We start from the raw sequence: 25,777 nt of genomic DNA on the forward strand, positions 1-25,777 counted from the left end.
AAACACTGATTCCATAACATACTAGTTACGTGACTTCAGGTAAGTCATTAGATCACTCTACACTTCACCTTCTTCCTCTATAAAATATGTATACAAATAGGAATGATTTTACTGAGATCATTACTGATTTTACTGAGATGTTGTAAGGATTAAGTGAGATAATGAATTAACAAAATTCTTCATCAGTAAGATAATGAATAGAATACATTTAATATAGTATACAGCATAAAATAAGTATTTCTTAATAAATGTCAAAGCTGTTATTTTTGTTATTAGTATAAATGCCACCATAATCATTATCACCTTCTTATTCAGGTTTTTAAATAATAAATACACAGAAAAAAAGAAAATGTCAACCTAGTGCTTTCCAGATGGCACTACTGGTAAAGAACCCGCCCGCCAATGCAGGAGATGTAAGAGACTTGGGTTCCACCCCTGGGTTGGGAGATCCCCTGGAGGAGGGCACAGCAATTCACTCTAGTATTCTTGCCTGGAGAATCCCATGGAGAGGAGCCTAGTGGGCTATGGTCCATAGGGCTGAAAAGAGTTGGACATGACCAAAGCAACTTAGCACACATTGCTGTGTTATATCACAAACATATCACTTTATAAATCACCAGAAAAGGATTTTAAAACATACTTAAGTTTTCATCATTACAGAGCAAATACAAGTTGATAACCTAAATGAATGAGCAAGTAAACACCCCAAATCTATTTTTATATTAAAAAAAAACACCTCTTCCTTTGTAAAAATGTCTGATCCTCAACGTGCTCCAGAACACTTATTAACCCTCAAATCAACTATTGTTGATAAAAGATAAATGCAGATATCCTCACTATTTCTTACCATTAGACTTAGAGGTATATACAACATATATTAACGTCAAATCAAGTTACATAATAAAACAAGAGTTACTGTCCAAACAGTTTCAATGACTAGATAAGAATTATTTATTAGTAGTCTCTGATTGCTGTATAGATGGCTGTGGTGGAAAGAAGTACCAGGAACAAGGACTCAAGAAACCCACACCCTGGTACCCACATCCTCAGCACTGTATAACTCTGGATGAGGCTCTACTTTCTGTAGACTCACAGAAACAAACAGGATTCACAGTTAGTACAAAGATACACATCAATCCTGCATTCAAATTCCCAATCAGTGTGTCCAAATTAGTCAGATTTTATGTTCTATTGTTTGCGCGAGATAAAAATTTAAAATATCTGCTTTCTTTTTTGATCTAGATTTACTAGGGGGTGAGAAGCTTAAATATTTTTATTTTTATCAGTTGTTTTAAATGAACATTCCTTTTGGTCAAACATTATTAAAGATTTAGGAAAACAAATTCACATTCCTATAATTTTCCAAGCCATTATAAACTATGCCATTACGACAACAGTATGAGAGGAGCTAAAAAAAGAAAAAGACTGAGAAGCTACAGACTTTTTACACCTAAGAAATGTCTCCCACGTTGCCAATCTACATTCTCCACATATCCCTTTATTTCCTGAGTCAGCATTTACTGGGCACTTAGATCAAATACTGTCTATAGACATTATCTCTTTCAATTAAAACTCTATGAGGCAGGCTTTTAGACAAGAAAAGCAAGACCCAGATCATTTAGTAAGTGGTGAACATGAATTTTTAACATAGGCTTCCACAGATAAAACTCACCCTCTTCATGCATGATGCCAAATTAAAGGCTCAGACTTTTATTAAAAATGTGTTAACTATGAAGTCTGAATGGAGAAGGCAATGGCAACCCACTCCAGTACTCTTGCCTGGAAAATCCATGGACAGTGGAGCCTGGTGGGCTGCAGTCCATGGGGTCGCTAAGAGTCAGACATGACTGAGCAACTTCGCTTTCTCTTTTGACTTTCATGCATTGGAGAAGGAAATGGCAACCCACTCCAGTGTTCTTGCCTGGAGAATTCCAGGGACGGGGGAGGCTGGTGGGCTTCCGTCTATGGGGTCGCACAGAGTCGGACACAACTGAAGGGACTTAGCAGCAGTAGCAGCAGCATGAAGTCTGAAAGGCTATCTAGTTAACAGTTTTTATCTCTGGGTTGAACTGTTATGAACTTAATTTGCTCCATTCCCTTTTATGCCACCTGAAATTGTCCCTTTTTGAGGGAAGCATGAATTACTACTTATTTACCAAAAATACACCCTTTCTATTCCTGTTTGATACCACTAGAGAATCTTATAACAAATGTGGTTCTCCCAGTAGGCTTTCCTACTGGGAAGAAAATACCCTCCCTGATACCTCAATATTAATATTTACATACAGCTCATAGTTAAAGTTCTGGTGCTTTGGGCTGAATCAAGCCAATTTCCTCTAAGCTAATGATATGAGAAGTCATGTATATGATCCAGTGATATTCAGTGACTGCTGCCTAATGTTAACCTAACTGCATGCAAGTACAGTAAACTATAACCTACTGCTTCCTTTCTACCTATCAAATGGTTCCTAAAAATGAGATCTTTTCAAGAAATGGAAGAGCTCTGAAGATCTTGTCTGCAAGTCTATATATACTGTGTGAAAATATGCAAATAGCTATATAAGAGCTCTCAAAGCAGATTTGATGAGAGTCATGTGGAAATAAGTCCCAGAGATGCCCTGGTGATGAGGAGGAACAAAGGGCAGAAGAGTCAAGAGAGACGCGACAACTAGGTACTGACAGGCAAATGTAAGACAAAAGCAATATACCCTACAGGAAGGTCTGAGAAGCAATCCGCGTGGTCGCCATGGTCATGGTGCCAAGTATAGAAGGGTTTCAATCTTTTTTTGTAAAGGAATTTAACAGATTGTTAATGAAGCTGCAAGGATGAAAAAAATACAGTTTCTAGCAAAGAGGGGTACAATTTTAATTGATATTCACCAGTATTTCTAGTTTCACAGATTCCTTAAATTGGTTTTAATGAAAAAACTTTGAAAGATGAAGTTTATCCAGTATTGGTGATTCTCAATGGAGGGAGTCATAAAATTTTTTCAAAATCCTTTCCTTCTTGAGAAATATATTCAAATACTATTGCTTCTAATATCCATCAAGAAATGTATGCACTATATCCATTAGTTAATTTAGATGTTTGTTCAACCCTGACACCAAAATCAGGCAGACACATCACAAGAAAACTACAGACCAAGATTCCTTATGAATACAGATATAGTAATCCTCAACAAGGTATGAGCAATCCAAATCTAGCAACACATTAAAAGGGTTACATACCATGGCCAAGTGGTATTTATCACAGGAATACAAGGCTGGTTTCAACATATGAAAACCCATCAATAATATACCATATTAAAAGAATTAAGGACAAAACCCCACATGATCACAACAAAGAAGCATATGACAACATCCAAGACCCTTTTCATCAGAAAAATACAAACTAACAATAGGAATGGAAGGAATGTCCTCCAGCTGATAAAGGTTATCTACAAAAAACCCACAACTAACATCATACTTAATGGTGAAAGACTGAAAGCATTTCCCCTAAGGCCAAGAACTAGGGTAGGATATTCCTCTTTCAACTTATATTCAACACTGTCCTGGAGATATGGAGGTAGGGCAGTCAAGAAAAAAAAATAAAAGGTATCCAGACAGTAAAGGAAGAAATTCAACGATCTCTATTTGCAAATAAGACAGTGTTACAGGTGGAAAATCCTAAGGAATCCACCAAAAAAGCAACAAACTAATAAACAAGTCCAGAAAGGTTGTAGGATACACACACACACACACACACACACACACACACACACACACATATTGATCAATATATAAAAAATCAATTGTATTTCTATACTAGCAGTAAATGATCTGAAAATGGATTAAGAAAAGAATTCCATTTACAATAGCATCAAAAAGTTTAAACAGAACAAAAGACTTAGAAACTGAAACTACAAGTGTTGAAAGAAATTAAAGACAAATACATAGAAAGACAGCCCATGATTACAGATTAAAAGGCATTATTATAAAAATGGGAATACGCCTCAAATTGATCTACAGAGCAATCTCTATCAAAATCCTAGCTGCCTTTTAGAAAAAACTGACAAGCCAACTATAGAATTCCTATGGAAATGCAAGAGATCCAGAATAGCCAGAACAATTTTGAAAAACAAGAGAGTTGGAGCTTTCCTTTTTCAAAGCTTCCAACAAGCTACAGTAATCAGTTTGGTAGCTGCATAAGGATGGACAGATAGATAGATTATGGAATAAAATTAAAAGTCCAGAAATAAACCCTTACATTATGGTCAAGTGATCTTTGACAAGGATGCAAAGACATTCAATGGGGGAAAGAACAGTTTTTTCAACAAGTGGCGCTAGGACAACTGGACATTTAACTTCAAAGAGATTGAGGTTGGACCCATACCTTACACCATATACAACTCAAAACGGATTAAAGACCTGAAGAGTTTAAAGTACAAAACTTACAAGAAAAAAATAAGTATAAATCTTCATGATTTTGGATTAGGCAATGTTTCCTTATAGCAGCAACAGTTTAAAAAAAGTAATAAATTGACCTCAATAAATTAAAAACTTCTGTGCTTTAGAGGACATTATCAAAGTAAATATTCAACCACAGAATAGGAGAAAGTATTTACAAATTAAACATCTGATACAAGACTTGACTTCAGAATATATTTAAGAAACTCTTACAACTCAACAATAGAAAGACAAATCAGCTGAAAATTGGCAAAGGATTTGAATATAAATTTCTGCAAAGAATATGGCCAGTAAGCAATGTAAAGGTGTCATTAATCATTAGAGAAATGCAAACCAAAACCACAACCAGATATCACTTCAGACACACTAGGCTGGCTAAAATAAAAAAGGCAGATGACAAATGTTGGCAAGAAGTAAAAGACTGGAATCCTCTTACATTGCTGATGGGAATATAAAATTCAGCAATGGTGAAAAACTGGCAATCCCTCAAAAAGTTGAACAGAGAGTTACCATATGACAAAGCAATTCCACTCCTAGGAATTGCCATTCAAAAGACTAGAAAAATCTATGTATACAAACGTTCACAGCAGCATTACTCATAGTAACCCAAAGAGGAAACAATCCAAATATCTGTCAACTGATGAATGGCCAGTACTATGGCCACCTCATGAGAAGAGTTGACTCACTGGAAAAGACTCTGATGCTGGGGGGGATTGGGGGCAGGAGGAAAAGGGGACGACAGAGGATGAGCTGGATGGCATCACTGACTCGATAGACGTGGGTCTGAGTGAACTCCGGGAGCTGGGGATGGACAGGGAGGCCTGGCGTGCTGCGATTCATGGGGTCACAAAGAGTCAGACACGACTGAGCAACTGAACTGAACTGATGAATGGATAAACAAAATATTCATATGACAGAATATTATTCAGCCATAAAAAGGAATGAAGTACTGATAACATGCAACAACATGGATGAATCTTGAAAATATTACGCTAAGCTAAAGAAGCCAAACACAAAAGGTTACACAGTTGTACGGTTCTGTTTACATCAAGTGTCTTGAATAGGCAATTCTATAGAAGCAGAAAGCAGATTTGTGGTTGCCAAGAACTGGGAGCAGAGACTGGGAATGACTGATGATGGGTTTAAGATTTTTTTGACGGTGGGGATGAAAATGTTCTGAAATTAAATAATGGTGATGGCTGCACAATTCTGGAAATACACTAAAAATCAATGTTGTATATTTAATTAAAAAATTTAAACAAACAAAAAACCCTTCAGTAAATATTAGTGATTAGAATGAAAGCATACTTATGCCAGTTTAAAGCATGCGGTAATTCTAATTGTTCAAAAAATGTTACTATGCTTTGGATTTAACATTTGTTTATTTAAACTATCAGATATCTACACTTTTAAGTAAAAAACAGTGATGCTTTCAGATAACTTATAAAACAGTAAATACTGTCTTACAGGCTTTTCTCTCCTTACTAGATCCTGAAAGACTGCTAAATGCCTTTAATCTTTATATTACCTGCTTCACTAACATTTCCTGCACTGTCTGAATAATGACCAGATTAACAAGTTTCTATTCCTAAGAATAATTAAAGAGTTTAATGTTTTCAAATTAAAGGACATCTTTAAATATGAACTACAAGATCTCTAAAATGTTAATTTTGGATTCGTCTGCAATCACTTCAGGACTGCTGTTTATGAAGGAAGAGTTTAATGGCCTCTATATTCTTGAGAAACCAAAATTAAGACAAAGGGCTTGTACAAGGAAAAGTTTACCCTTTCACGCTTCCTGAAGTCCCTTCTGTATTGCAGAATGGAGTGTTAATCATGCAAGGCAACCTAAACTTTATTCTTAAATAAAATGTCCATGAAATTCCTTTTAAAAATCTGAAATTAAATCTAACAGTGCTTTTTCCTTTTGTAACAGTGGAGAATGCTTATGGATTACCAAATATTAATAATTTTGATCAATTTAAACAAAATTTTTGTCATTTAGAAAAAAGTGATTTATTCCCTGCAGTGCTTCCCCATTTTTGTTTTCCAAATAAAACTGTGAAAAATCTTTGATTGTGCTTTGTGCAGTGCACAGAGTAGTACAGCATCACTATCAAATCAAAATTTTAATTTAAAATAATTCCCCATACACTACAGTCTTTTATTCAAATGAAATAACTTCTGGCCCAAGGAAGAGTAGGAAGAGTTTGCGTACATGTGGTAATCATAAATTGTCAACTGTCATAGCTAAAAATAGTGCCAGCCTGACATGCAGGAGTCATCCAATTACATTTTGCCCCTAATCAAATTCTTACTGAAGCTCTTCCTTGAATAGCCTGAAGTCAAGTTCCAATTCTTAAATCTTTTATCTGGGTAGGAAAAAACACTTAACTAGGTGTTCCTAAAAACACCGATAGAACAAGCAACAGCTAGTTGAAAAATGCCTACTTCCTAAGCAAAAGCAAATATTAAGTACTCTTTAATAAAGTAAGGTGAAGAATGAGAAAGGAAGAAAGGCAGTTAAAAAGGAAATTAATAAATATAAACAAATAAATGTTTAACTATTAGAATGATCTCCAAGCCAGGCTTCAGCAATATGTGAACTGTGAACTTCTAGATGTTCAAGCTGGCTTTAGAAAAGGCAGAGGAACCACAGATCAAATTGCCAACATCCGCTGGATCATCGAGAAAGCAAGAGAGTTCCAGAAAAAACATCTATTTCTGCTTTACTGACTATGCCAAAGCCTTTGACTGTGTGGATCACAATAAACTGTGGAAAATTCTTCAAGACATGGAATACCAGACCACCTGACCTACCTCTTGAGAAATCTGTATGCAGGTCAGGAAGCAACAGTTAGAACTGGACATGGAACAACAGACTGGTTCCAAATAGGAAAAGGAGTACGTCAAGGCTGGATATTGTCACCCTGCTTATTTAACTTATATGCAGAGTACATCATGAGAAATGCTGGGCTGGAAGAAGCACAAGCTGGAATCAAGATTGCCAGGAGAAATATCAATAACCTCAGACGTGCAGATGACACCACCCTTATGGCAGAAAGTGAAGAGGAACTAAAAAGCCTCTTGATGAAAGTGAAAGAGGAGAGTGAAAAAGTTGGCTTAAAGCTCAACATTCAGAAAATGAAGATCATGGCACACGGTCCCATCACTTCATGGGAAATAGATGGGGAAACAGTGGAAACAGTGTCAGACTTTATTTTTTTGGGCTCCAAAATCACTGCAGATGGTGACTGCAGCCATGAAATTAAAAGATGCTTACTCCTTGGAAGGAAAGTTATGACCAACCTAGATAGCATATTCAAAAGCAGAGACATCACTTTGCCAACAAAGGTCCATCTAGTCAAGGCTATGGTTTTTCCAGTCGTCGTGTGTGGATGTGAGAGTTGGACTGTGAAGAAAGCTGAATGCTGAAGAATTGATGCTTTTGAACTGTGGTGTTGGAGAAGACTCTTGAGAGTCCCTTGGACTTCAAGGAGATCCAACCAGTCCATTCTAAAGGAGATCAGTCCTGGGTGTTCATTGGAAGGACTGATGTTGAAGCTAAAACTCCAGTACTTTGGCCACCTCATGTGAAGAGTTGACTCATTGGAAAAGACCCTGATGCTGGGAGGGACCAGGGGCAGGAGGAGAAGGGGACGACAGAGGATGAGATGGCTGGATGGCATCACTGACTCAATAGACGTGAGTTTGAGTGAACTCCGGGAGTTGGTGATGGACAGGGAGGCCTGGCGTGCTGTGATTCATGGGGTTGCAAAGAGTCAGACAGGACTGAGCGACTGAAATGATTAGAATGATATTAAATTTTTAGTTTATTTTTCACAATCATAGTCTTCACACTATTACATACTTATGTTATTTATTAGAAATCACAAGCCTTAAATAAAATTTTCCCAATTGCCAGGAAAAATGACTAGAATTCAGAGTTAATCATTTATTACCACATAGTAAGTTTTTATCTCCACATAATAAGCAGTACTCTTGCCTGGAGAATGCTATGGACAGAGGAGCCTGATGGACTACAGTCCAGGGGTCGCAAAGAGTCAGACATGACTGAGGGACTAACACACACACACACAATAAGCATTCACTTGGCTAATAAGCGACAGGTGAAGGTACACAAAAAGATCTGTGCAGAGTGGGAGTTTAACCTTTCAGCAAAGACAGTAAGAGAAGCTTGAGTCCTATTTCTTCCACCTATTTACCATCAGTATGACCCTGGTTAGATCACTTAACCTAGTTTCCCCATGTATAAAACTGGAAAAATGACAGCCACCTAACAAGTTAGTTGAAAATGAAGTGGGATTTCACACGTGAAAATGCTTGATGAACTAAATACTAAATAAAAGTAATGTCTGAAGAGATAAAGTCAAGTAGCTCAATCAAATATTAAATACAATGCTTTAATGCTCAACTAAGCTCTGATTTTTTTAAAAGGTGAGTTCAGCTTTCTTTGAAAGAAAGCACTGCTAACTTGGTTTCAGTTAGGAAGTTTCATGTTGAAGGGTACCTAGTATTGCTACAAAGTATCTCAACAAAATACTTGGCAAACCAGCCTCCCTCTTGGCCATCTCTCCTCATCCTGTAGCCTGAGTTTCTAAAAGACATTAATTTCAGACAGGTCCTTGTGTCTTTCATCACTAAATCTTCCCTGTCTTACTCCTGACAACTTAACAGCGGGTTGTCCATCTAAGGAAGAAACATTTTACATAAAATTAGTATAAATTCTATATTTGCCCTTTCCGTAGTAATTTAGTAATCCCCTATTCTGAGCAAGGAACTGCGCAACTATTTTGTATACATTATCACTGATCACAACACCTCTATAAAGTGCCTATTACCTGCATTTTATACATAAAGAAAGTGAGGCTTAGAAGTATTAATATTATTAAACTGTGCAGGGTTACCAACTGAAATTCAGGTCTGACCATGAATGTCTCACTCCTTCCATCATACCACATTTTGTATTTAAAGGAATTTATCTAACCCCACATCCAAGGTCGGGGTGGCAGCTGAGGGGAGCTACCCCACGTCCAAGGTAGGGAGCAGCGGCTGCGCTTTGCTGGAACAGTCGTGAAGAGATACCCCACGTCCAAGGTTAAGAGAAACCCAAGTAAGACAGTAGGTGCTGAGAGGGATCAGACAGACTGAAACCACCATCACAGACAACTAGCCAATCTGATGACATGGACCACAGCCTTGTCTAACTCAATGAAACTAAGCTATGCCGTGTGGGGCCACCCAAGACAGACGGGTCATGGTGGAGAGGTCTGACAAAATGTGTTCCACTGGAGAAGGGAATGGCAAACCACTTCAGTATTCTTGCCTAGAGAACCCCACGAACAGTGTGAAAAGGCAAAAAGATAGGACACTGAAAGATAAACTCCCTAGGTCGGTAGGTGCCCAATATGCTACTGGAGACCAGTGGAGAAATAACTCCAGAAAGAAGAGGATGAGATGGTTGGATGGCATCACCGACTCAATGGAGATGGGTTTGAGTAGACTCCAGGAGTTTATGATGGACAGGGAGGCCTGGAGCGCTGCAATTCTTGGGGTCACAAAGAGTTGGACACAACTGAACGACTGAACTGAACTGAACTGATCAGTCCTCATTTGCTCTTTATCGTTCTTGAGGATTCCATATAGTGTTTCAACCCTAGTTTAAATAACTGAGGAGACGCAATTTCAGTAATACAGATTCATTAATAGGAATGAATCATGTTCTGTTTAAATTGCAAATTGTGATTCCTAGAACCTATCTAAATTGTCCCTCTCTTTGAAAATAATAAATTAAAACTATAATAGCAATACATATAGATAGATGAGGCAACATAAATCAACCACAAAACTGCACATCTTCCTAATAATGTAGCATTTTGTAAGATCAATGTCTTAAGCAACATTGGAGAATTGCTCCAAAAGAGACTGATAGTCCAATAGGCACTTCAAAATAGAATATGTGACCTCAAAAGATTAAGAATAACCAACAGGAAAGTCATGAAAACCCTTGAACCTTTTTTGTAAAAGGACATTATGTATGATCCACTGTGAAAATTCAACCAGAAAACATGTCATTTTGGGTTAACCAATTTCTTAGTAAAAACTATACATCATAAAGCCCCCAAACTTGATTCATCTCTGTTTATTCTAAGAACTTATGCACAGCTGTGATTACAACCTAAATTTTAAGTTTCATAACTGTTAGTTTTATGTTTCAAGATAAAGTCTTAAATAAATTTTTGGCCTGTTATTTGCCATGAAATTTGAGCTTACTTTAAGTGGTTGTTTCTCCTATATTAAGTATCCTCAAGGAGAAAATGTTTCAGTATACTGCAGGAAGGTAAAACTACTATTATTGTTGCTGCCTTCTAAGGAAAATCCAAACTTCTATGAGTTAAGAGAACTTTGAGGTTCCCTAACTAGCCAACCAATTTACTTAATTCATTAGTTCATGTTGTTTTCAACACTTCCTTTAATCCCACATTCCATTTCTAGCTGTATCAAGAGAACCAAAAAATACAGCAGAAAATAGTTCTAACTTCTCACTTGCAATGTGCTGGCATCCACACAATACAAGAAATAGGCACCAAACCTTAGAACGAGGAAAGTGCTGCAGAAGTCCTATTTTCTACTAATAAAAAATAAGTGGGAAACATACTGTTCCATTACTCCAGAAATCTGAAAAGCTTAATAAACTGAAATAGGTGGAAAAGTCAGAGCAAATTACTAGTTTAAAAAGAGAATGAACTTCACTAGTAGGTAAACCTCTATAACCTTACATATCTATTGCATACTCAATATAAATGCTCAATGAATAAATGGCCAATAGTACATACAATGTGTGTGTATGCATGTGTGTTAGTTGCTTCAGTCGTGTCCAACTCTTTGTGACCCTATGGACTGTGGCCCGCCAGGTTCTTCTGTTCCTGGGATTCTCTAGACAACAATACTGGAGTAAAGCCCTCCTCCAAAGGATCTTCTCAACCCAGGAATCAAACCCGTGTCTGCACTGGCAGCACAGATGCAACAGTATTTTAGTGTCTATCAATACCTTACATAATGCTTAAAATGTGACTGGATTAAAAATTTGAGGACAATGAAGCAGACTGAAGTAGATATCATTTATATATTATATACACAGAAACACACATCTAGTAACATAAATAAGCATTATCCTTGATGATGACCCTATGCCACTAGCTATGTAGTGCTGAACAAATAATTCAATCCCTTTAGTTTTCTTGTTTTTCTGACCTGTAAAACATGACTAGTTAGAATAGGATAAATGACTCTTAAGATGTTTTACCTATGGGTAAAATATAAAAATCCTGGATTCACAAAAGTTGCTTAAGTTACTTAACTGCTCCTTTAAGAAGGGGTAAGGTAGGGAGACTCTCTTTTATTTCTCCCATTTGAAAATACATTTTTTAAAATTCCCAAGAATGGATGTATGGGCGTCCCAGGTGGCAGTGGTAAAGAATCCTGCCAACGCAGGCGATGCAGGTTTGATCCCTGGGTCAGGAAGATCCCCTGGAAAACGGCATGGCAACCCATTCCAGTATTCTTGCCTGCAGAATCCCATGGACAGAGGAAACTGATGGGCTACAGTCTATGGGGTTGCCAAGAGTCGGACACAACTGAATGACTGAGCGCGCACGTGCACACACACACACACACACACAGAATGGATGTATATGGTTCAAGGACAGGAGTAAACCTGGCTGAATATCAAAGTTCTCATCCTCTCACTCTGTTGCAAAGCTATGCACAGTCAGTGAGAAGACCCAGTAATGAGGCCACCACTATTTCTTCTGCTTTCAAGTAATTTACAGACTAGGGGGAAAAAAAAGCCAATTTTATACATATACCTCTGTGTGTGTGTGTGTGTGTGTGTGTGTGTGTGTGCGCGCGCACGTGTGTGTGCTGTGCTAAGCTGTTTTATTTGTGTCCGACTCTGTTGAGACCCTAAGGACTGTAGCCTGCCAGGCTCCTCTGTCCATGGGATTCTCCAGGCGAGGATACCGGAGTGGATTGCCATTCCCTTCTCCGGGGGATCTTCCCAACCCAGGGATCGAACCGGCATCTCTTACGCCTAACCTGCATTGGCAAGCAGGTTCTTTACCACTATATATGTAAAACTGTAACAGAAGGCACAGAATGAAACCCAAGAGATTGGGAGTTCTGAAGAACACTGGATTATCTCCACTTGAGAGGTGAATACCTCAGGAAGGACTGGGCCTAAAACTTGGATTGGATTTTAGACAGAGAAAAACATAAGCAAATGCAAAGAACAGGCATGTTGAGGGAATGAGTCCTTTAGTGTGGCTGGAGGCAGAATAAGGGAGATGGCATTACAGAGGCTAGGACTAGACTATGAATGCCTTTCAAAAGTCCAGGGCAGAAGTATGAACTTAATTTGAAAAGTAAAGGAAATTCCCTTAAGTGCTATAATCAGAGCCATACTTTAGAAGTGTTTGGCTTGATACATAGGATTTAATAGAAAAGCCAGTTAGAAGTTCTGGTGAGGAATGAGGAGAACCCAGATTTGGGTAAACATAGAAAACAGAGAAGATACTTCCATTGCTCCCACTACTTATCCACTCAAGATAATTAAACCATATACAGGAGGAAAAAATTGCAAATTTACTCTTTTTCAACTTAAACTGGTTCTCATCAAGTAATTTACTTAAAACAGACAAAAATAGCTATCTTAGAAAAGAGTTAAAACCATCAAAAAAGCATATGGAGTATTTAATTTTAGCCAGGGTTTCAGGACAGGTACTTCTATACATTGCTCAAAATAATTTGCATCTTTCTGGAGGGTAGTTTTGCAACATGAATCAAAAGTATAAATACTATAATCCAGCAATTTGGAAATAATTATGAATAAGAACAATAATTTACCTCCAATACTTTGGCCACCTGATGTGAAGAACTGACTCATTTGAAAAGACCATGATGCTGGAAAAGATTGAAGGCTGGAGGAGAAGACGACCACAGAGGATGAGATGGTTGGATGCTATCACCGACTCAATGAACATGAGTTTGAGTAAGCTCTGGAGTTGGTGATGGACAGGGAAGCCTGGCGTGCTGCAGTCCATGGGGTAGCAAAGAGTCCGACACGACTGAGCGACTGAACTGAACTGAACTGATATTTGTTCTAGCACTGCTCATACTTGCGAAAACTTTAGGAATAACTTGAATATTTAACTATATGGGATTAACAGGGCATACTTAGAATACTACATCCATTAAAACAATGTAGAATGTTTTTAAATCAAAGTATTTCCCCATTTAGTGGGAGAAAAATGATTACAGAACAAATTGTACCATACATAACCCCCAAACACATACACCCACTGTTAAAAATACACACCAAAACCACTCTGTGAAGTGATAGCTTCCTTCTTCCACAGACCTTCTAAATTCTCTACAACATACACACACACACACATACACAGAGTGTAACAATACTAAAGCAGTAAAAAAAACTAGAAAAAATCGCTAATGAATGACTCGACATTGGGTTTCAACTAAGTTTAGAACTAAAAAGCAGGGAGGCTTCCTCTAATCAATAGGTCTCTCAATTGATTAACACCCAAGTTCCCTTCTAAGGATTTTTTTGGGGCGGTGGGTTTAAGTAAGGGGTTACATAAGGCATGTTTCAAGCAGCAAGATTCCTTCTTCTACCTAAATGTCAGTATAAGCATACGCCTATATCCACATACTCAGTGACCTTACGCTTTGAAAGAAACTGAAAGCAACTTAGCAACAGTAAAGAGAGCCCTAAACTCCAGAAATGGTCCTAAGTCAATCTGTCTTGCCTTACAATCAAACTAGGTTTAAATGCTAGAAAACTTCTGTCCCCATTCTACACAAACTTCTCTCAAGGTTCACTTACAGCATGTTAACTGCCAAATCCCAAAAGCACTGGTAATACTGGGTAGTGTTGCACATTTCTAAAATTCAACAGGGTCCACAGTCATTCCTCCATCTTCACATTAAATGACTTCTCTGTAGTGTTTTAACCACCCATTCTATTTTCTCTTGAAAAATCTCTCCTTCCTTAAGATCAGGGAACAGGCACTACCATCCTGCTTGGACTCTAACTTCCTGATCCTTCCTGGTCTGCACATCCCCACTATTTCAATAGGTTTTAGGCTTTCCTTACTTAATCTTCTGTTCTTTTTATGCTAATGTCCTCACAGTATTCATCTGTCTCACTTTACATTCAATTCTCAATTAGTCATTCATCATTAAGCCTGTCATTTCACTAAGCTTCAGTAAGTTTCCAAAACAGAACTTGGCATCATTTCTACCTACTTTAGCTCTATTTCTACTGACACTAAAGCACGAGCATTGCCAAACTTTCACTCTGAAATTTCATGTTGTCCTCCGAGTCCCTCCCTCACTCACCCTATTCCCACAAATCTATGTCAAATGTCAAGTACTCTTCTCTAAGTTTCTCAAACCTGTCACCCCCTTTTCATTCTTATTTCAGGCCAAATCTAGGCACTATTTGCTTTAAATGTGGGCACAAATACAGTCATCCCCTTCTGCCTCTAAGTCCTTCTCCAATTTATCTTATATAGCACCCCAAAACAGTCTTTAAAGCTTCCAAAAGCTCTTCACTCCTTTTATGATAAAATCCGAAGACTGCAGTGTCTTCTGCAATCTGACCCAGAGTATCTTTTCATAAAACCAGAGAACATCAACACTGGTACACCAAAAATCATGCAAAAGAGGAAAATGAAGACAAAAATAAAGTTAAGTTTCTTACTCTGGCCAAAATCACACACTAAGAAAAACCACAGAAAGAAACCTGAAAACATAGATTGGGGTTTTCTAAATGTGTCTGATTATAACATAAATGGTGTTATAACCCTAGTGTCAAGATGCTTAATATATTGCCACACTCTTCCCTTATAAGTTCTGATTTGGTTAGATCTGAACAGGATCACAGGAATCCATACAAAAAAGAAGGTAATTCTTCTCTTCAGGGAACTTTGAGGAAACCTGACCTAGATCTTACAAATCTTCTACATTCTTTAATCATACCGATCTTATCTTGCAGCTACTATCCTATAAACATTCTATTCTGTCCTACCCAGAAAGCTCTATTATACCTTGTTTAGTGGTTAAATCATTCTCCCACCCCACCCAAATCCCCAAATCTATTCCTTCTATTTTGGGCTCTTTAAAAATCTTTTGACTGTCTTAATCAGTGCTTTTCAAATTAACCTCAATGGTCAAGTACTTCATAGATTTCATTTGTTATAAGTATTCCACTAAGAACAATAGAAAACCCAATATGAAAAATATATAAAATAATATAAATTATTACGTGGGGCTTAGCCTGAAAGATAAAATGTCTTCAACACTAGTTAATCAGCAAAAACAAAACCAAAACCAAATTTTAAACATTGAAATCAGAATATCTCATTTCTTTATACCCTTATATATTACCATCATTAGATGTGACAACTAGACGAATAGGGGTGGTAAGGGAGTAGAAAAATATATGTATGGGCTTAAGACTGTTTTTTGTTTAGTATACCTAGAGAGCTTAGATTAGATTCTTTCCTCTGTTGTCACACTTTTCATAAAATGAAGAAAAACTCACTCCATGGTAGTTTCAGCTTCTCACTGATTTCCACTTAAGTCATAACCTCTAATCTGCAACATTAAAATTAGCTGATAAACACTAAAATATAACTTAACAAATGAATACAAACAATAGGTAAAGTTAGTCTTCCCACGCAAAAAAGCCAAAGACAGGCACTAAAAAAAGTATCAGGCAATTCCACTTACATACAAAATGAGGCTCTCCAGAGATATTTCAGAATAAATTTGATTTTATATATAGTGCCTGAAAATAATCAAAATAAATCTCTGGTATAATATGGATTATACTCGATCTTAATTTCTCCAATATCAAAGTATTCCTAAATTAGTTCAGCAAATAAAGAACTTAAGACGTTGTTAAATGGTCTAACATTCAAATTATTAATACAGAGCCTTACTGATTGCTGAGTAGGCTGTAATGTGACTTTTCACCTATTTTTAAAGTCTATATTTATTGTATTGTTACCCCTACTGATGTTTTTACTTAACAAAACCTAATAAAGCAATTTACTTTCACTTTGTAATGCTAATGGTCAGAAAGATGAATAAAAATCCTTCTCTTCATTAAATTCCTATGTAAGGAAACCATAAAGGTAAAAAAAAATCAAACTATTATTGTTTTTTGTTCTTTAAGTGTTAACTATAAACTCTTTCCAATGTCTCAATATGACCTCAATCTTAAGCTCACCATTTCCCCACAATACTTTACTGACCAAATTTTTAAAGATATTGTAATTAGCTCCATATACTGCTTTTACTATACATTTACCACCAATCCTGCTAATAATTCTGCTATAGAAATACTTTTTTTAATTATAAAACTTGAATGTGGCCAAAAAATTGCTTGTATGGAATGTCTAATCAGACTACTTAAAAACAGCTCTAACAATTTTTAAGGTAATTTATTATAAGGTCAGATATACAGTCTACCACTTTCCTTTTTCCTTAAAATGGCACATTTAACCATCTACATAATAAAATATTTTTAAAATATTCATTACACTCACGAGCTTAAATTCTTACACAACCCAGATCCACTGAGACTTGAAAGGATCTGGGCTTTCAAGGGGGAGGAAAGGGGATCAAGATCACTGATTGGTTAGTACAAGGACAAAGGTTACTGACTTAAATATAGACACACAGTTAAAACTACTGTGTATATATTTTAAATGTTTTAAGACATACAAAATTATAATCTAATTAAAAGGTAACTGGTAATAACTTTAAAGGTTCAATAATATTTCCAAAGAAGAAAACAGGCTTAGTGCAAACACAGAATCTTGCTACCTACAAATCTTTGGATAGAATTTCAACTACACCAAGTCAGCTTTAAAAAAAAAAAAACACTGAGTCGCAGAAAATATGTCATTATGGAATACAAACATGCCTATGTAGATTTATCACACCCAAGTGACCAAATGAAATCCTGTTAAAAGGACATTGTTTAAAACATGAAAGATTTAAGAACAGAACCTAAGCAACGACAGGACTGCAAAGACGAATCGAGTGCCAGTGAAACAGAACAGCATGACATTTTCTCACACACAGCCAAATGCAAAAACATTTGAAATAGCTGATTTAATCCTTTACTCTTAAACCCTTATTCGACTTCATTTTCAATCCAAAATATATCTAAATTGCAAAGGTTATTCATAGAAATACATTACTGGTCACATAAAAAATGAACAAAAGATTAAAAAGCAGATATACCCTTGTCCTTCCAATTTTTCTTCTGACCGTCCATCTCTTGTCACAATCTGCCCTACAGATGCAATTATCAATTATGCATACCAGCAGAAAAGCTGCAACTGTGAAAATCTACCCCCTGAGACATGAAATACCCGTTTCCTCAACCGAAGCCTGCAGTCTCCTCTGCTGCACAACTGCAGCAGGACTGAAGTCACCTGACGCCTTCTGGGTGTGGAACAGTCTGACGCAGTGCAATCTGTAACTAGGCTACGAATGCCCAGGCACTACCGCCTTCTTCTATCTGCTTATTGTTCTAGTCTTTTGCTTGTTGCTCACACCCAATGGAGCTACTTTTGTAGGGTGGGGTGGGGTGGGAGGCAAGCTACCAAAAGAAAGGAGAGAAAAGAGGGTTGCTCTGGCAGAGTTAATCACTGAATATATCTGTAATACACTTGAAGACCACATTCGGTTCTTGCTTTTTTTCTTGATAGGGGAATTCTGCTGCTGCTTTCCAGCCTCATTTAAAACTTTAAAATTAATGATTACCTGAAAAGATAAAAATGGACCGATCCACAGAAGGGTAACAGCTTAAATTTCAAGTCTTGCAAATGCATTCTCTTTCTACTTTTTCCTAAATTATCAGCATTTTGCACCCTTATAAGGGTATGACAAGAGAATCTCAAAAGTTAAATTATTACTGTTTCTTGAATATAAATTATTTAAATAGAAAAAAGTTTTTATTCTATTTCTAATGTAATGCTTTTTCTTCTTTTTCAATTACAGAAATCCAGAGACTTGTAAATATACACTTATTCGTAATCACCACCTGCTCCAACTCAATCTTTCAATAAATATCTATTAGGCACCACTGCAGGTACTATTAATAGACTCTTTGCTTGAGGAGAAATATTCACATGCTAATTATATCATTTGCTTTGGGAAAGTGACATAAGACCAAAATAAAATTTTACTGATAAATACAAAAACAAATCAAAGGAATTTCTAAAATTTTTATTATAAAATTATAAAACTGACATTCATTCCAGTACAGAATATTTTATCTTTACTAACATTTCATAACTGGTTTAACTAACACTATCATTTGACTTTAGCAGGACAGGCAACATATATTTTTAAATGCTTTATATGCTGAAGTATAAAGAATGGAGCCTACGCAGGAAACTACATACTTCAGAAGATTAGCTACAATGAAATAGTATAACATATATATATGTTTTATATATATATATTATATATATATGTATATATATTAGAACTTGCTGTAAAACTGGGGCTGCAAAAAACCCGTGATCATACCAGAAGTGGCCTGAATAAAGAACTCAGTTCCTTTCCCTCTCTGCCTCTCTAACTCCAAACACAAATAAAGCAAGCAATTTTTAAAGAGTCTAGTATTCTCAGATAAAAAGTTAATATTTAACTTTAAATTCTCCTCACTGGACCCTTGGATAATGTGATATTTGAGAACACTGTCACCACGTCATATCACAGCTAAAAATCTTTGGCCTCTTCCTGCAGTAGTTAGAAATCAGAAACTATTCACTAACTATGTAACATTTCCAAAGTAGTATTTTCTAATAATGAATTCCTTAAGACTGAAGGCCAGTAACTACTTTAGCATTAGAATAATGCACTCAAAAACATCGCCCAAACACTGTTTCAAGTCAGAGATTACTACACTAATGTGAGAAGGAAAAAAGAATTCTTGAGACAAAAGGTATTTACCATTCATATTATTCACATCTTCTGGTACTTGACTTGGTTCAATCTAGGATTTCGGACAGCAGAAGTCTGTATTTTGGAGTAGGCAGCAATATTTAAGCTGTAAGACCTCCCAGGCCACCTCTTGCAAGATAGTCCTCCTTTTCCATTTCTTTCCTTCCTCTAATTCTGAACCCCAGAAAAACTCAAGTTTTTGTTTTGCTTTGTTTGCTTTGTGATGTTTAGAGATGAAGGCAAATAAGGTGAGAAAGAAGGGATCATTTGGGTTGAAGTGCTACTCTCTAAATTGGCAGTTGCTAGTATACAATTCTTAATAACTAAAAAAATTACTTCTACTTTCCAGCAATGGACAACAGGAATTTGTAATAAAAAAAGTTATAGTTACAGAGTAGTTTTACACTTACTTCAAAATTTAATTATTCTGAGCTATACAAAAGTATGAAACTCAACATATGTCCCATTACTGAAAGGGATTAAATTATAACGCTTAACACCATACGCTGTAATATAATGCCCTCTATGGACTAAATTATAGCACTTCAGCATTAATTACTGAATTGAACCTAAGACATGAACAAAGACTGTATTCTAGAAAATGAACAAGCTACAAATAACCAAAAAATAATGAACATTCTAAGGTCTATAAACAATTTCATATAAGCTGCTAAAAATGAATAGTACAAACCATAAAGAAACTGAAAGTGATACTATTCAATAAGAACTAAATAAATGTTGATTTCTTATATTATAATCCAAAATAGATATTACAAAAGATCCAAAGCATTTTAAAATTTGGAATTAAATACTCATTAGGTTTTGAACAAATCTTTGAAAACTTTTAAGTTTTCGCTAAATACATGTTTGGGGGAATCTTCAAGGTCACTTCATAATGTTTATCATAGCATTATTCAAGCATTTGCTTGATTTAATATGTTGTGCCTGAATTCAAAATCCTCTTATATATAAAGTCATTTTCAAAGTCATTTCTTAGTGTGAAGCAAATATGCACAACTCACTAAACTCCTTTGCCCAACTGAATATGGTGGATTACAGAGCATTCCACAGATACCCTTTTCTGTCTCCAACACTAGATGGCACCAACACCCACAGTACAGTTGACTGTCCAACCCAAGACAGGCAATCTGGCAAAAACTACTCAATTTTCCAGCTCTTTCCCAGGATTGATTGGCAGTCAGGAACTAGATCCGAGTACTATGGGAAAAGGAAAATAACTCCAACACCAAATAACATGTGGAATAAAACGATCTCTGACCAGAATTCAAAATCAATTTCGAACAGATCGGAATTAAACATAAAGTGAAGTCACACAGTTGTGTCTGACTCTTTGCAACCCCATGGATTGTAGCCTACCAGGTTCCTCAGTCCATGGAATTTTCCAGGCAAGAGTACTGGAGTGGATTGCCATTTCCTTCTCCAGGGGATCTTCCCAACCCAGGGATCGAACCCGGGTCTCCCGCATTGCAGGCAGACACTTTACAGACTGAGCCACCAGGGAAGCCCAAACATAAAAACGAAGCTGTAAATTAGTAAATAAACTAAAGGTTATAAATATTCCCATGTGAAAACTGAAAATATCCACTAAAAAGTAAAATAAAATTCACAAAACTAAGGGAAAACTATAAAATGACAAAAATTTGCATCTTTGTACTGTATACAAAGAACTCTCAAAATCAGAAAGAGGTGATTCTAAATTTTAAATGGGCAAAGGGGATGAACAGGCACTTCATACAAGAAATACAAATAATCAATAAATATGTGGAACACGTTCACTTTCACTAATAAAGATCAAAACAGCAAGATAGTTACTTTAACCTGTCAAACTACTACAGGTTTTTTTTTTTTAAAAAAAAGCCAGGTACACAATGTCTGGAAGGATACTTACGAAGCAAATCCTAGTAAATGACTCTAGGAAGGTACACTAGGCAGCTGGTTATGAAAGGGAGAAGACTTACCGTAATTACACTTATTGAACTTTGTATAATGTGTAAGTCATTAACTATCAATTTTTTATAAAAATATTAATAAATATTCATTGTTGGTAATCAACAGAGTAATGGGTTTTCTTATTATTAGAAGGGCAAAAATTAGTACAAGTCCTGACAAGGGATTAATCTCCAAAATATACAAACAGCTCACGCAGCTCAATATCAAAAAACCAAACATCCCAATCCAAAAATGGGGAGAATTAAACAGACATTTCTCCAAAGACGTAAAGATGGTCAACAAACACATGAAAAGATGTTCAACATCACTAATTATTAGAAAGATACAAAAACTACAATATCACCTCACACCAGTAAGAACGGCCATCATCAAAAACAAAAAATCTACGAACAATAAATGCTGGAGAGAGTGTCGAGAAAAGGGAACCCTCCTACAGTGTTAGTGGGAATGTAAATTGGTACAACCATTATGGAGAACAGTATGGTGGTTCCTTAAAAAACTAAAAATAGAACTACCATATGACCCAGCAATCCCACTACTGGGCATATACCCTCTGATGTATAGATCAGTCTTATGGACTCTGAGGGAGAGGGAGAGGGTGGGGAGATTTGGGAGAATGACATTGAAACATGTATAATATCATGTATGAAACGAGTCGCCAGTGCATATTCGATGCACAATACTGGATGCTTGGGGCTGGTGCACTGGGACGACCCAGAGGGAGGGTATGGGGAGGGAGGAGGGAGGAGGGTTCAGGATGGGGAACACAGGTATACCTGTGGCAGATTCATTTCGATATTTGGCAAAACTAATACAATATTGTAAAGTTTAAAAATAAAATAAAATTAAAAAAAAAAAAGGATATATGCAGCACAATGTTCATTGCAGCACTACTTACAGCAGTCATACATGGAAGCAACCTAAATGACCATCAACAGAGTGGATAAAGATGATATGGTACATATATACAATGGAATATTACTCAGCCACAAAAAAGAATGAAATAATGCCAGCTGCAGCAGCATGGATGGATCTAGAGATCATCATACTGACTGAAGTAAGCCAGAGAAAGACAAATATTATATACTGCTTATGTGCTTGCGTGCTAAGTCACTTTCAGTCGTGTCCAACTCTGTGAGATCCTATGGACTGTAGCCCGCCAGCCTCCTCTGTCCATGGGATTCTCCGGGCAAAAATACTGGAGTGGGTTACCATGCCCTCCCTCCAGGGGATCTTCCCAACCCAGGGACCAAACCCACGTCTCTCACATCTCCTGCACTAGCAGGCAGGTTCTTTTCCACTACTGCCACACGCGAAGCCCCATATTGACTGTATGTGGAATCTTATTAAAAAAAAAGGTACGAATGAACTTACTCACAAAACAGAAACAGAGTCAGACATGTAGAAAACAAACTTATGGTTACCAGGGGGAAGGGATAAATTGAAACTGGGATTGACATATACATACTACTACATATAAAATATATAATAAGGACCTATAGTATAGCACAGTGAGCTCTACCCAATACTCTAAAGACCTATATGGGAAAAGAATCTATAAAAGAGTGGGTATATGCATAACTGATTCACTTGGTTGTACACTTGAAGCTAACACAACATTGCAAATCAACTATACTTCAATAAAAAATTATTTTGCAAAAAGTTAGCCCAATATCTGAAACACAGCAGAAGCTCAAAAGGTATTATGTTTACTATACCTAATTTGCTATGCAACCTTGGGGAAGTTTCTTAACATTCCCGGACTTAGGTTTTTTCATCCATTAAGTGATTCCCTCTTTCAGATTATGATGAAGACTAAATGAGATGACTTATGTGAAAGTTCTTGGTACTTAAAAGATTTCCCATAAATCGAAGTCCCTCCTTTCCAGGTAAAATGCAAATAATTAGGCTTTTCTTGGCCGTTCAAAATACTTAGTTTAAAAACATCCCAAATAGGAAGAACACCTAAAAGTGAAAGCGAACTGAAACAAATCTAACTTTATTTCAAATGAGTAGTATAACCAAAGGAAAAGGGAAAATAAAACCAACCCATGTAACTGGGCAGGGCTGAGGCAGGTTATCAGGTGGATTTGAAAAATAATCCTCATTATTTTATTATAATGATATTATAAAACATTCTAAGACTATTTCAGATGCATTCAAGGATTAAACAAAGTGTGAGGAGTCATGTTCTCACTATAGAAAAGTGTTAAGTCACTCAGTCGTGTCTGGCTCTCTGCAACCCCAAGGACTGACTGTAGCTTGCCAAGCTTCTCTGTCCAGGGAATTCTCCAGGCAAGAATACTGGAGTGGGAAAGCCATTCCCCTTCTCCAGGGGATCTTCCCAACCCAGGGATCGAACCCATGTTTCCTGCATTACAAGCAGATTCTCTACCATCTGAGGGAAAATGCAAATGTGATATGAGGGAAGCAAGAAACAGTACTCTAGGAATGTTTTGGATCTGAAGTATATATCAACTCATGACTTCATAAATACATGGATGTACTTATGTTTATTCATATGTGTGTATAAAAGTATTTCCTTCCTCTGTGCATTGAAAAGCTAAAATGCACAGATCCCACAGGAGCAAAGTACAACTCTTCGTACTTTGCATCCAGCTCTTGATCACTGAAAGGAATCAGGGACCCTTGGAGAAACTGCTGACTGTGTGGCTGAGACAAAGTGGGCAAAAGATGAGCCTACAACATTTCGTTATGTTAGAAAGTAGGAAGTGTTTCGCCCTTCACTCAAAAGGATAGCTGCATGTCACTGAGCCAACTCGAAGGGGAGCCCTTCAACTCTGGGGCAATTTATAACCAAAATAATTTAAGTATGGTAATGATTTGTAAACCCTTAGGGGAAAAGAGAAATTCATGGATCCATACTGATAATTAATTAGTCAACTAATGGAAAAAGAGATTTCTTGCTAAGAGTAGAACACTGGTGTTGATTGACAAATGCGGAGGAAGTTTTGAAAATCATCTTTTGCAAATTTAGTGGTAAAGAATAAATCAATCAAGAGTCTTCAATAGATACTAAATCTAGGGAAAGAATTTTAATAAAGGGCAGGATATTTGCAGTGTCACCCGTCAGCTGTCACGAAGGATAATAATTATATAAGGAAATCAGGAACCACTTGACCGAATGGCCTCATCAATGAAGGACTGACGGATAGTAGGTACCTCCAGATTGACATCAAGAGAGAGGCACTACATCATCTTCATTTTGGCCATGAATCATAACCTCAATCTAATCACTAACAAACAATACACAAATGCAAAAAAAAAAAAACAAGGAATTTTCTACTAAAAAGAGAGAAGGGAAAGGGCCTGTGTTCTTCAAAAATGTTAGTCATGAGAGAGAAAAACTGGATATGCTGCAAATTAAAGAAATCAAAGGCAACATAACAACTAAATATAAAACTTGGCTCTAGACTGGACCTTACAGTAGAGGACACTAGGTCAACTAGCAACTGGAATATGAATGGTAGATTAGAAAAAAGCACTGTTATCAATGTAAATTTACAAAGTTAATAGCTATGCTGAGGTTATGTAAGAGAATATCCCTTTTTGAAGTATTTAGGGGTAACAGAATGTACAGAACTTATCTCATGGGCTCTGGAAAAAAGGGTGTATTTATGTATCCATTGTCTAGTTATTTATAAAAAGAGATCATAAATAATAAAGCAAATGGGGAAATATTAACAGGTAAATTTAGATGAAAAGTATAAGACATTTTTTGTACTTTTATTTTTGCAATTGTTTTTAAGTTTGAAATTACTCCCAAATGAAAGTTGTTTTCAAAAAGCAATTATCTTAAAAACTCAAGTGATACCATAGATTTTCTAAAAATTCAGCTTAATTACAGTCACAGGAAATTTAGCGTATAATGTGTAATAAACCCTCTTTTAACACAGACTGGTTTTTCATTTTAGTTCTGAATAAACCTGATGTTTCTTTTCACAGAGTCCCTCGTGGTCAGTTTGCAAATTCATCTGTCCCTAGCTTCGAGTGAGTAAGTTTCTACATACTGACCATAATACCCACACATTGCCCCCAAAATATCAAAACAGGATCTGGAAAATGTTTATCATGTTTATATAAATGAATAAGTCTATATGTTTACTCACATTTGCTAACTCTAACTTTTAAAGTAGCACCTCTTTGTGAAGCCATTCTTAATATCCCAAGGTAGAGAGAGCCTCTTTGTGCCCTTAGAATTGTTAATAATCTTCCAATCATTATACACTTATATCCCTGAACTGTCACTCTATGCCAAACTGAGACTTCC

The 25,777-nt window shown here is 36.5% G+C and overlaps 1 protein-coding gene across 4 annotated transcripts in view; it reads right to left on the minus strand.

Moving 5' to 3' along the window:
- Positions 1-25,777, minus strand: part of RTN4 (reticulon 4) — a 74,508-nt gene that overhangs the window by 18,405 nt on the left and 30,326 nt on the right. Inside the window, exon 1 of one of the 4 annotated variants that reach the window (NM_001075138.2) lies at positions 17,803-18,080. The exons of 2 other annotated variants lie outside the window; for them this stretch is intronic. In NM_001075138.2, coding sequence (NP_001068606.1) covers positions 17,803-17,836 — 34 coding nt within the window. In that variant the 5' untranslated portion in view covers positions 17,837-18,080. Of the gene's footprint in view, positions 1-13,371; positions 13,553-17,802; positions 18,081-25,777 lie in introns of those variants that run through there. One more of the 4 variants, XM_024998370.2, reaches the window with a different exon arrangement.

The sequence above is a fragment of the Bos taurus genome, chromosome 11, assembly GCF_002263795.3.
Source record: "Bos taurus isolate L1 Dominette 01449 registration number 42190680 breed Hereford chromosome 11, ARS-UCD2.0, whole genome shotgun sequence".
Classification (NCBI taxonomy): domain Eukaryota; kingdom Metazoa; phylum Chordata; class Mammalia; order Artiodactyla; family Bovidae; genus Bos; species Bos taurus.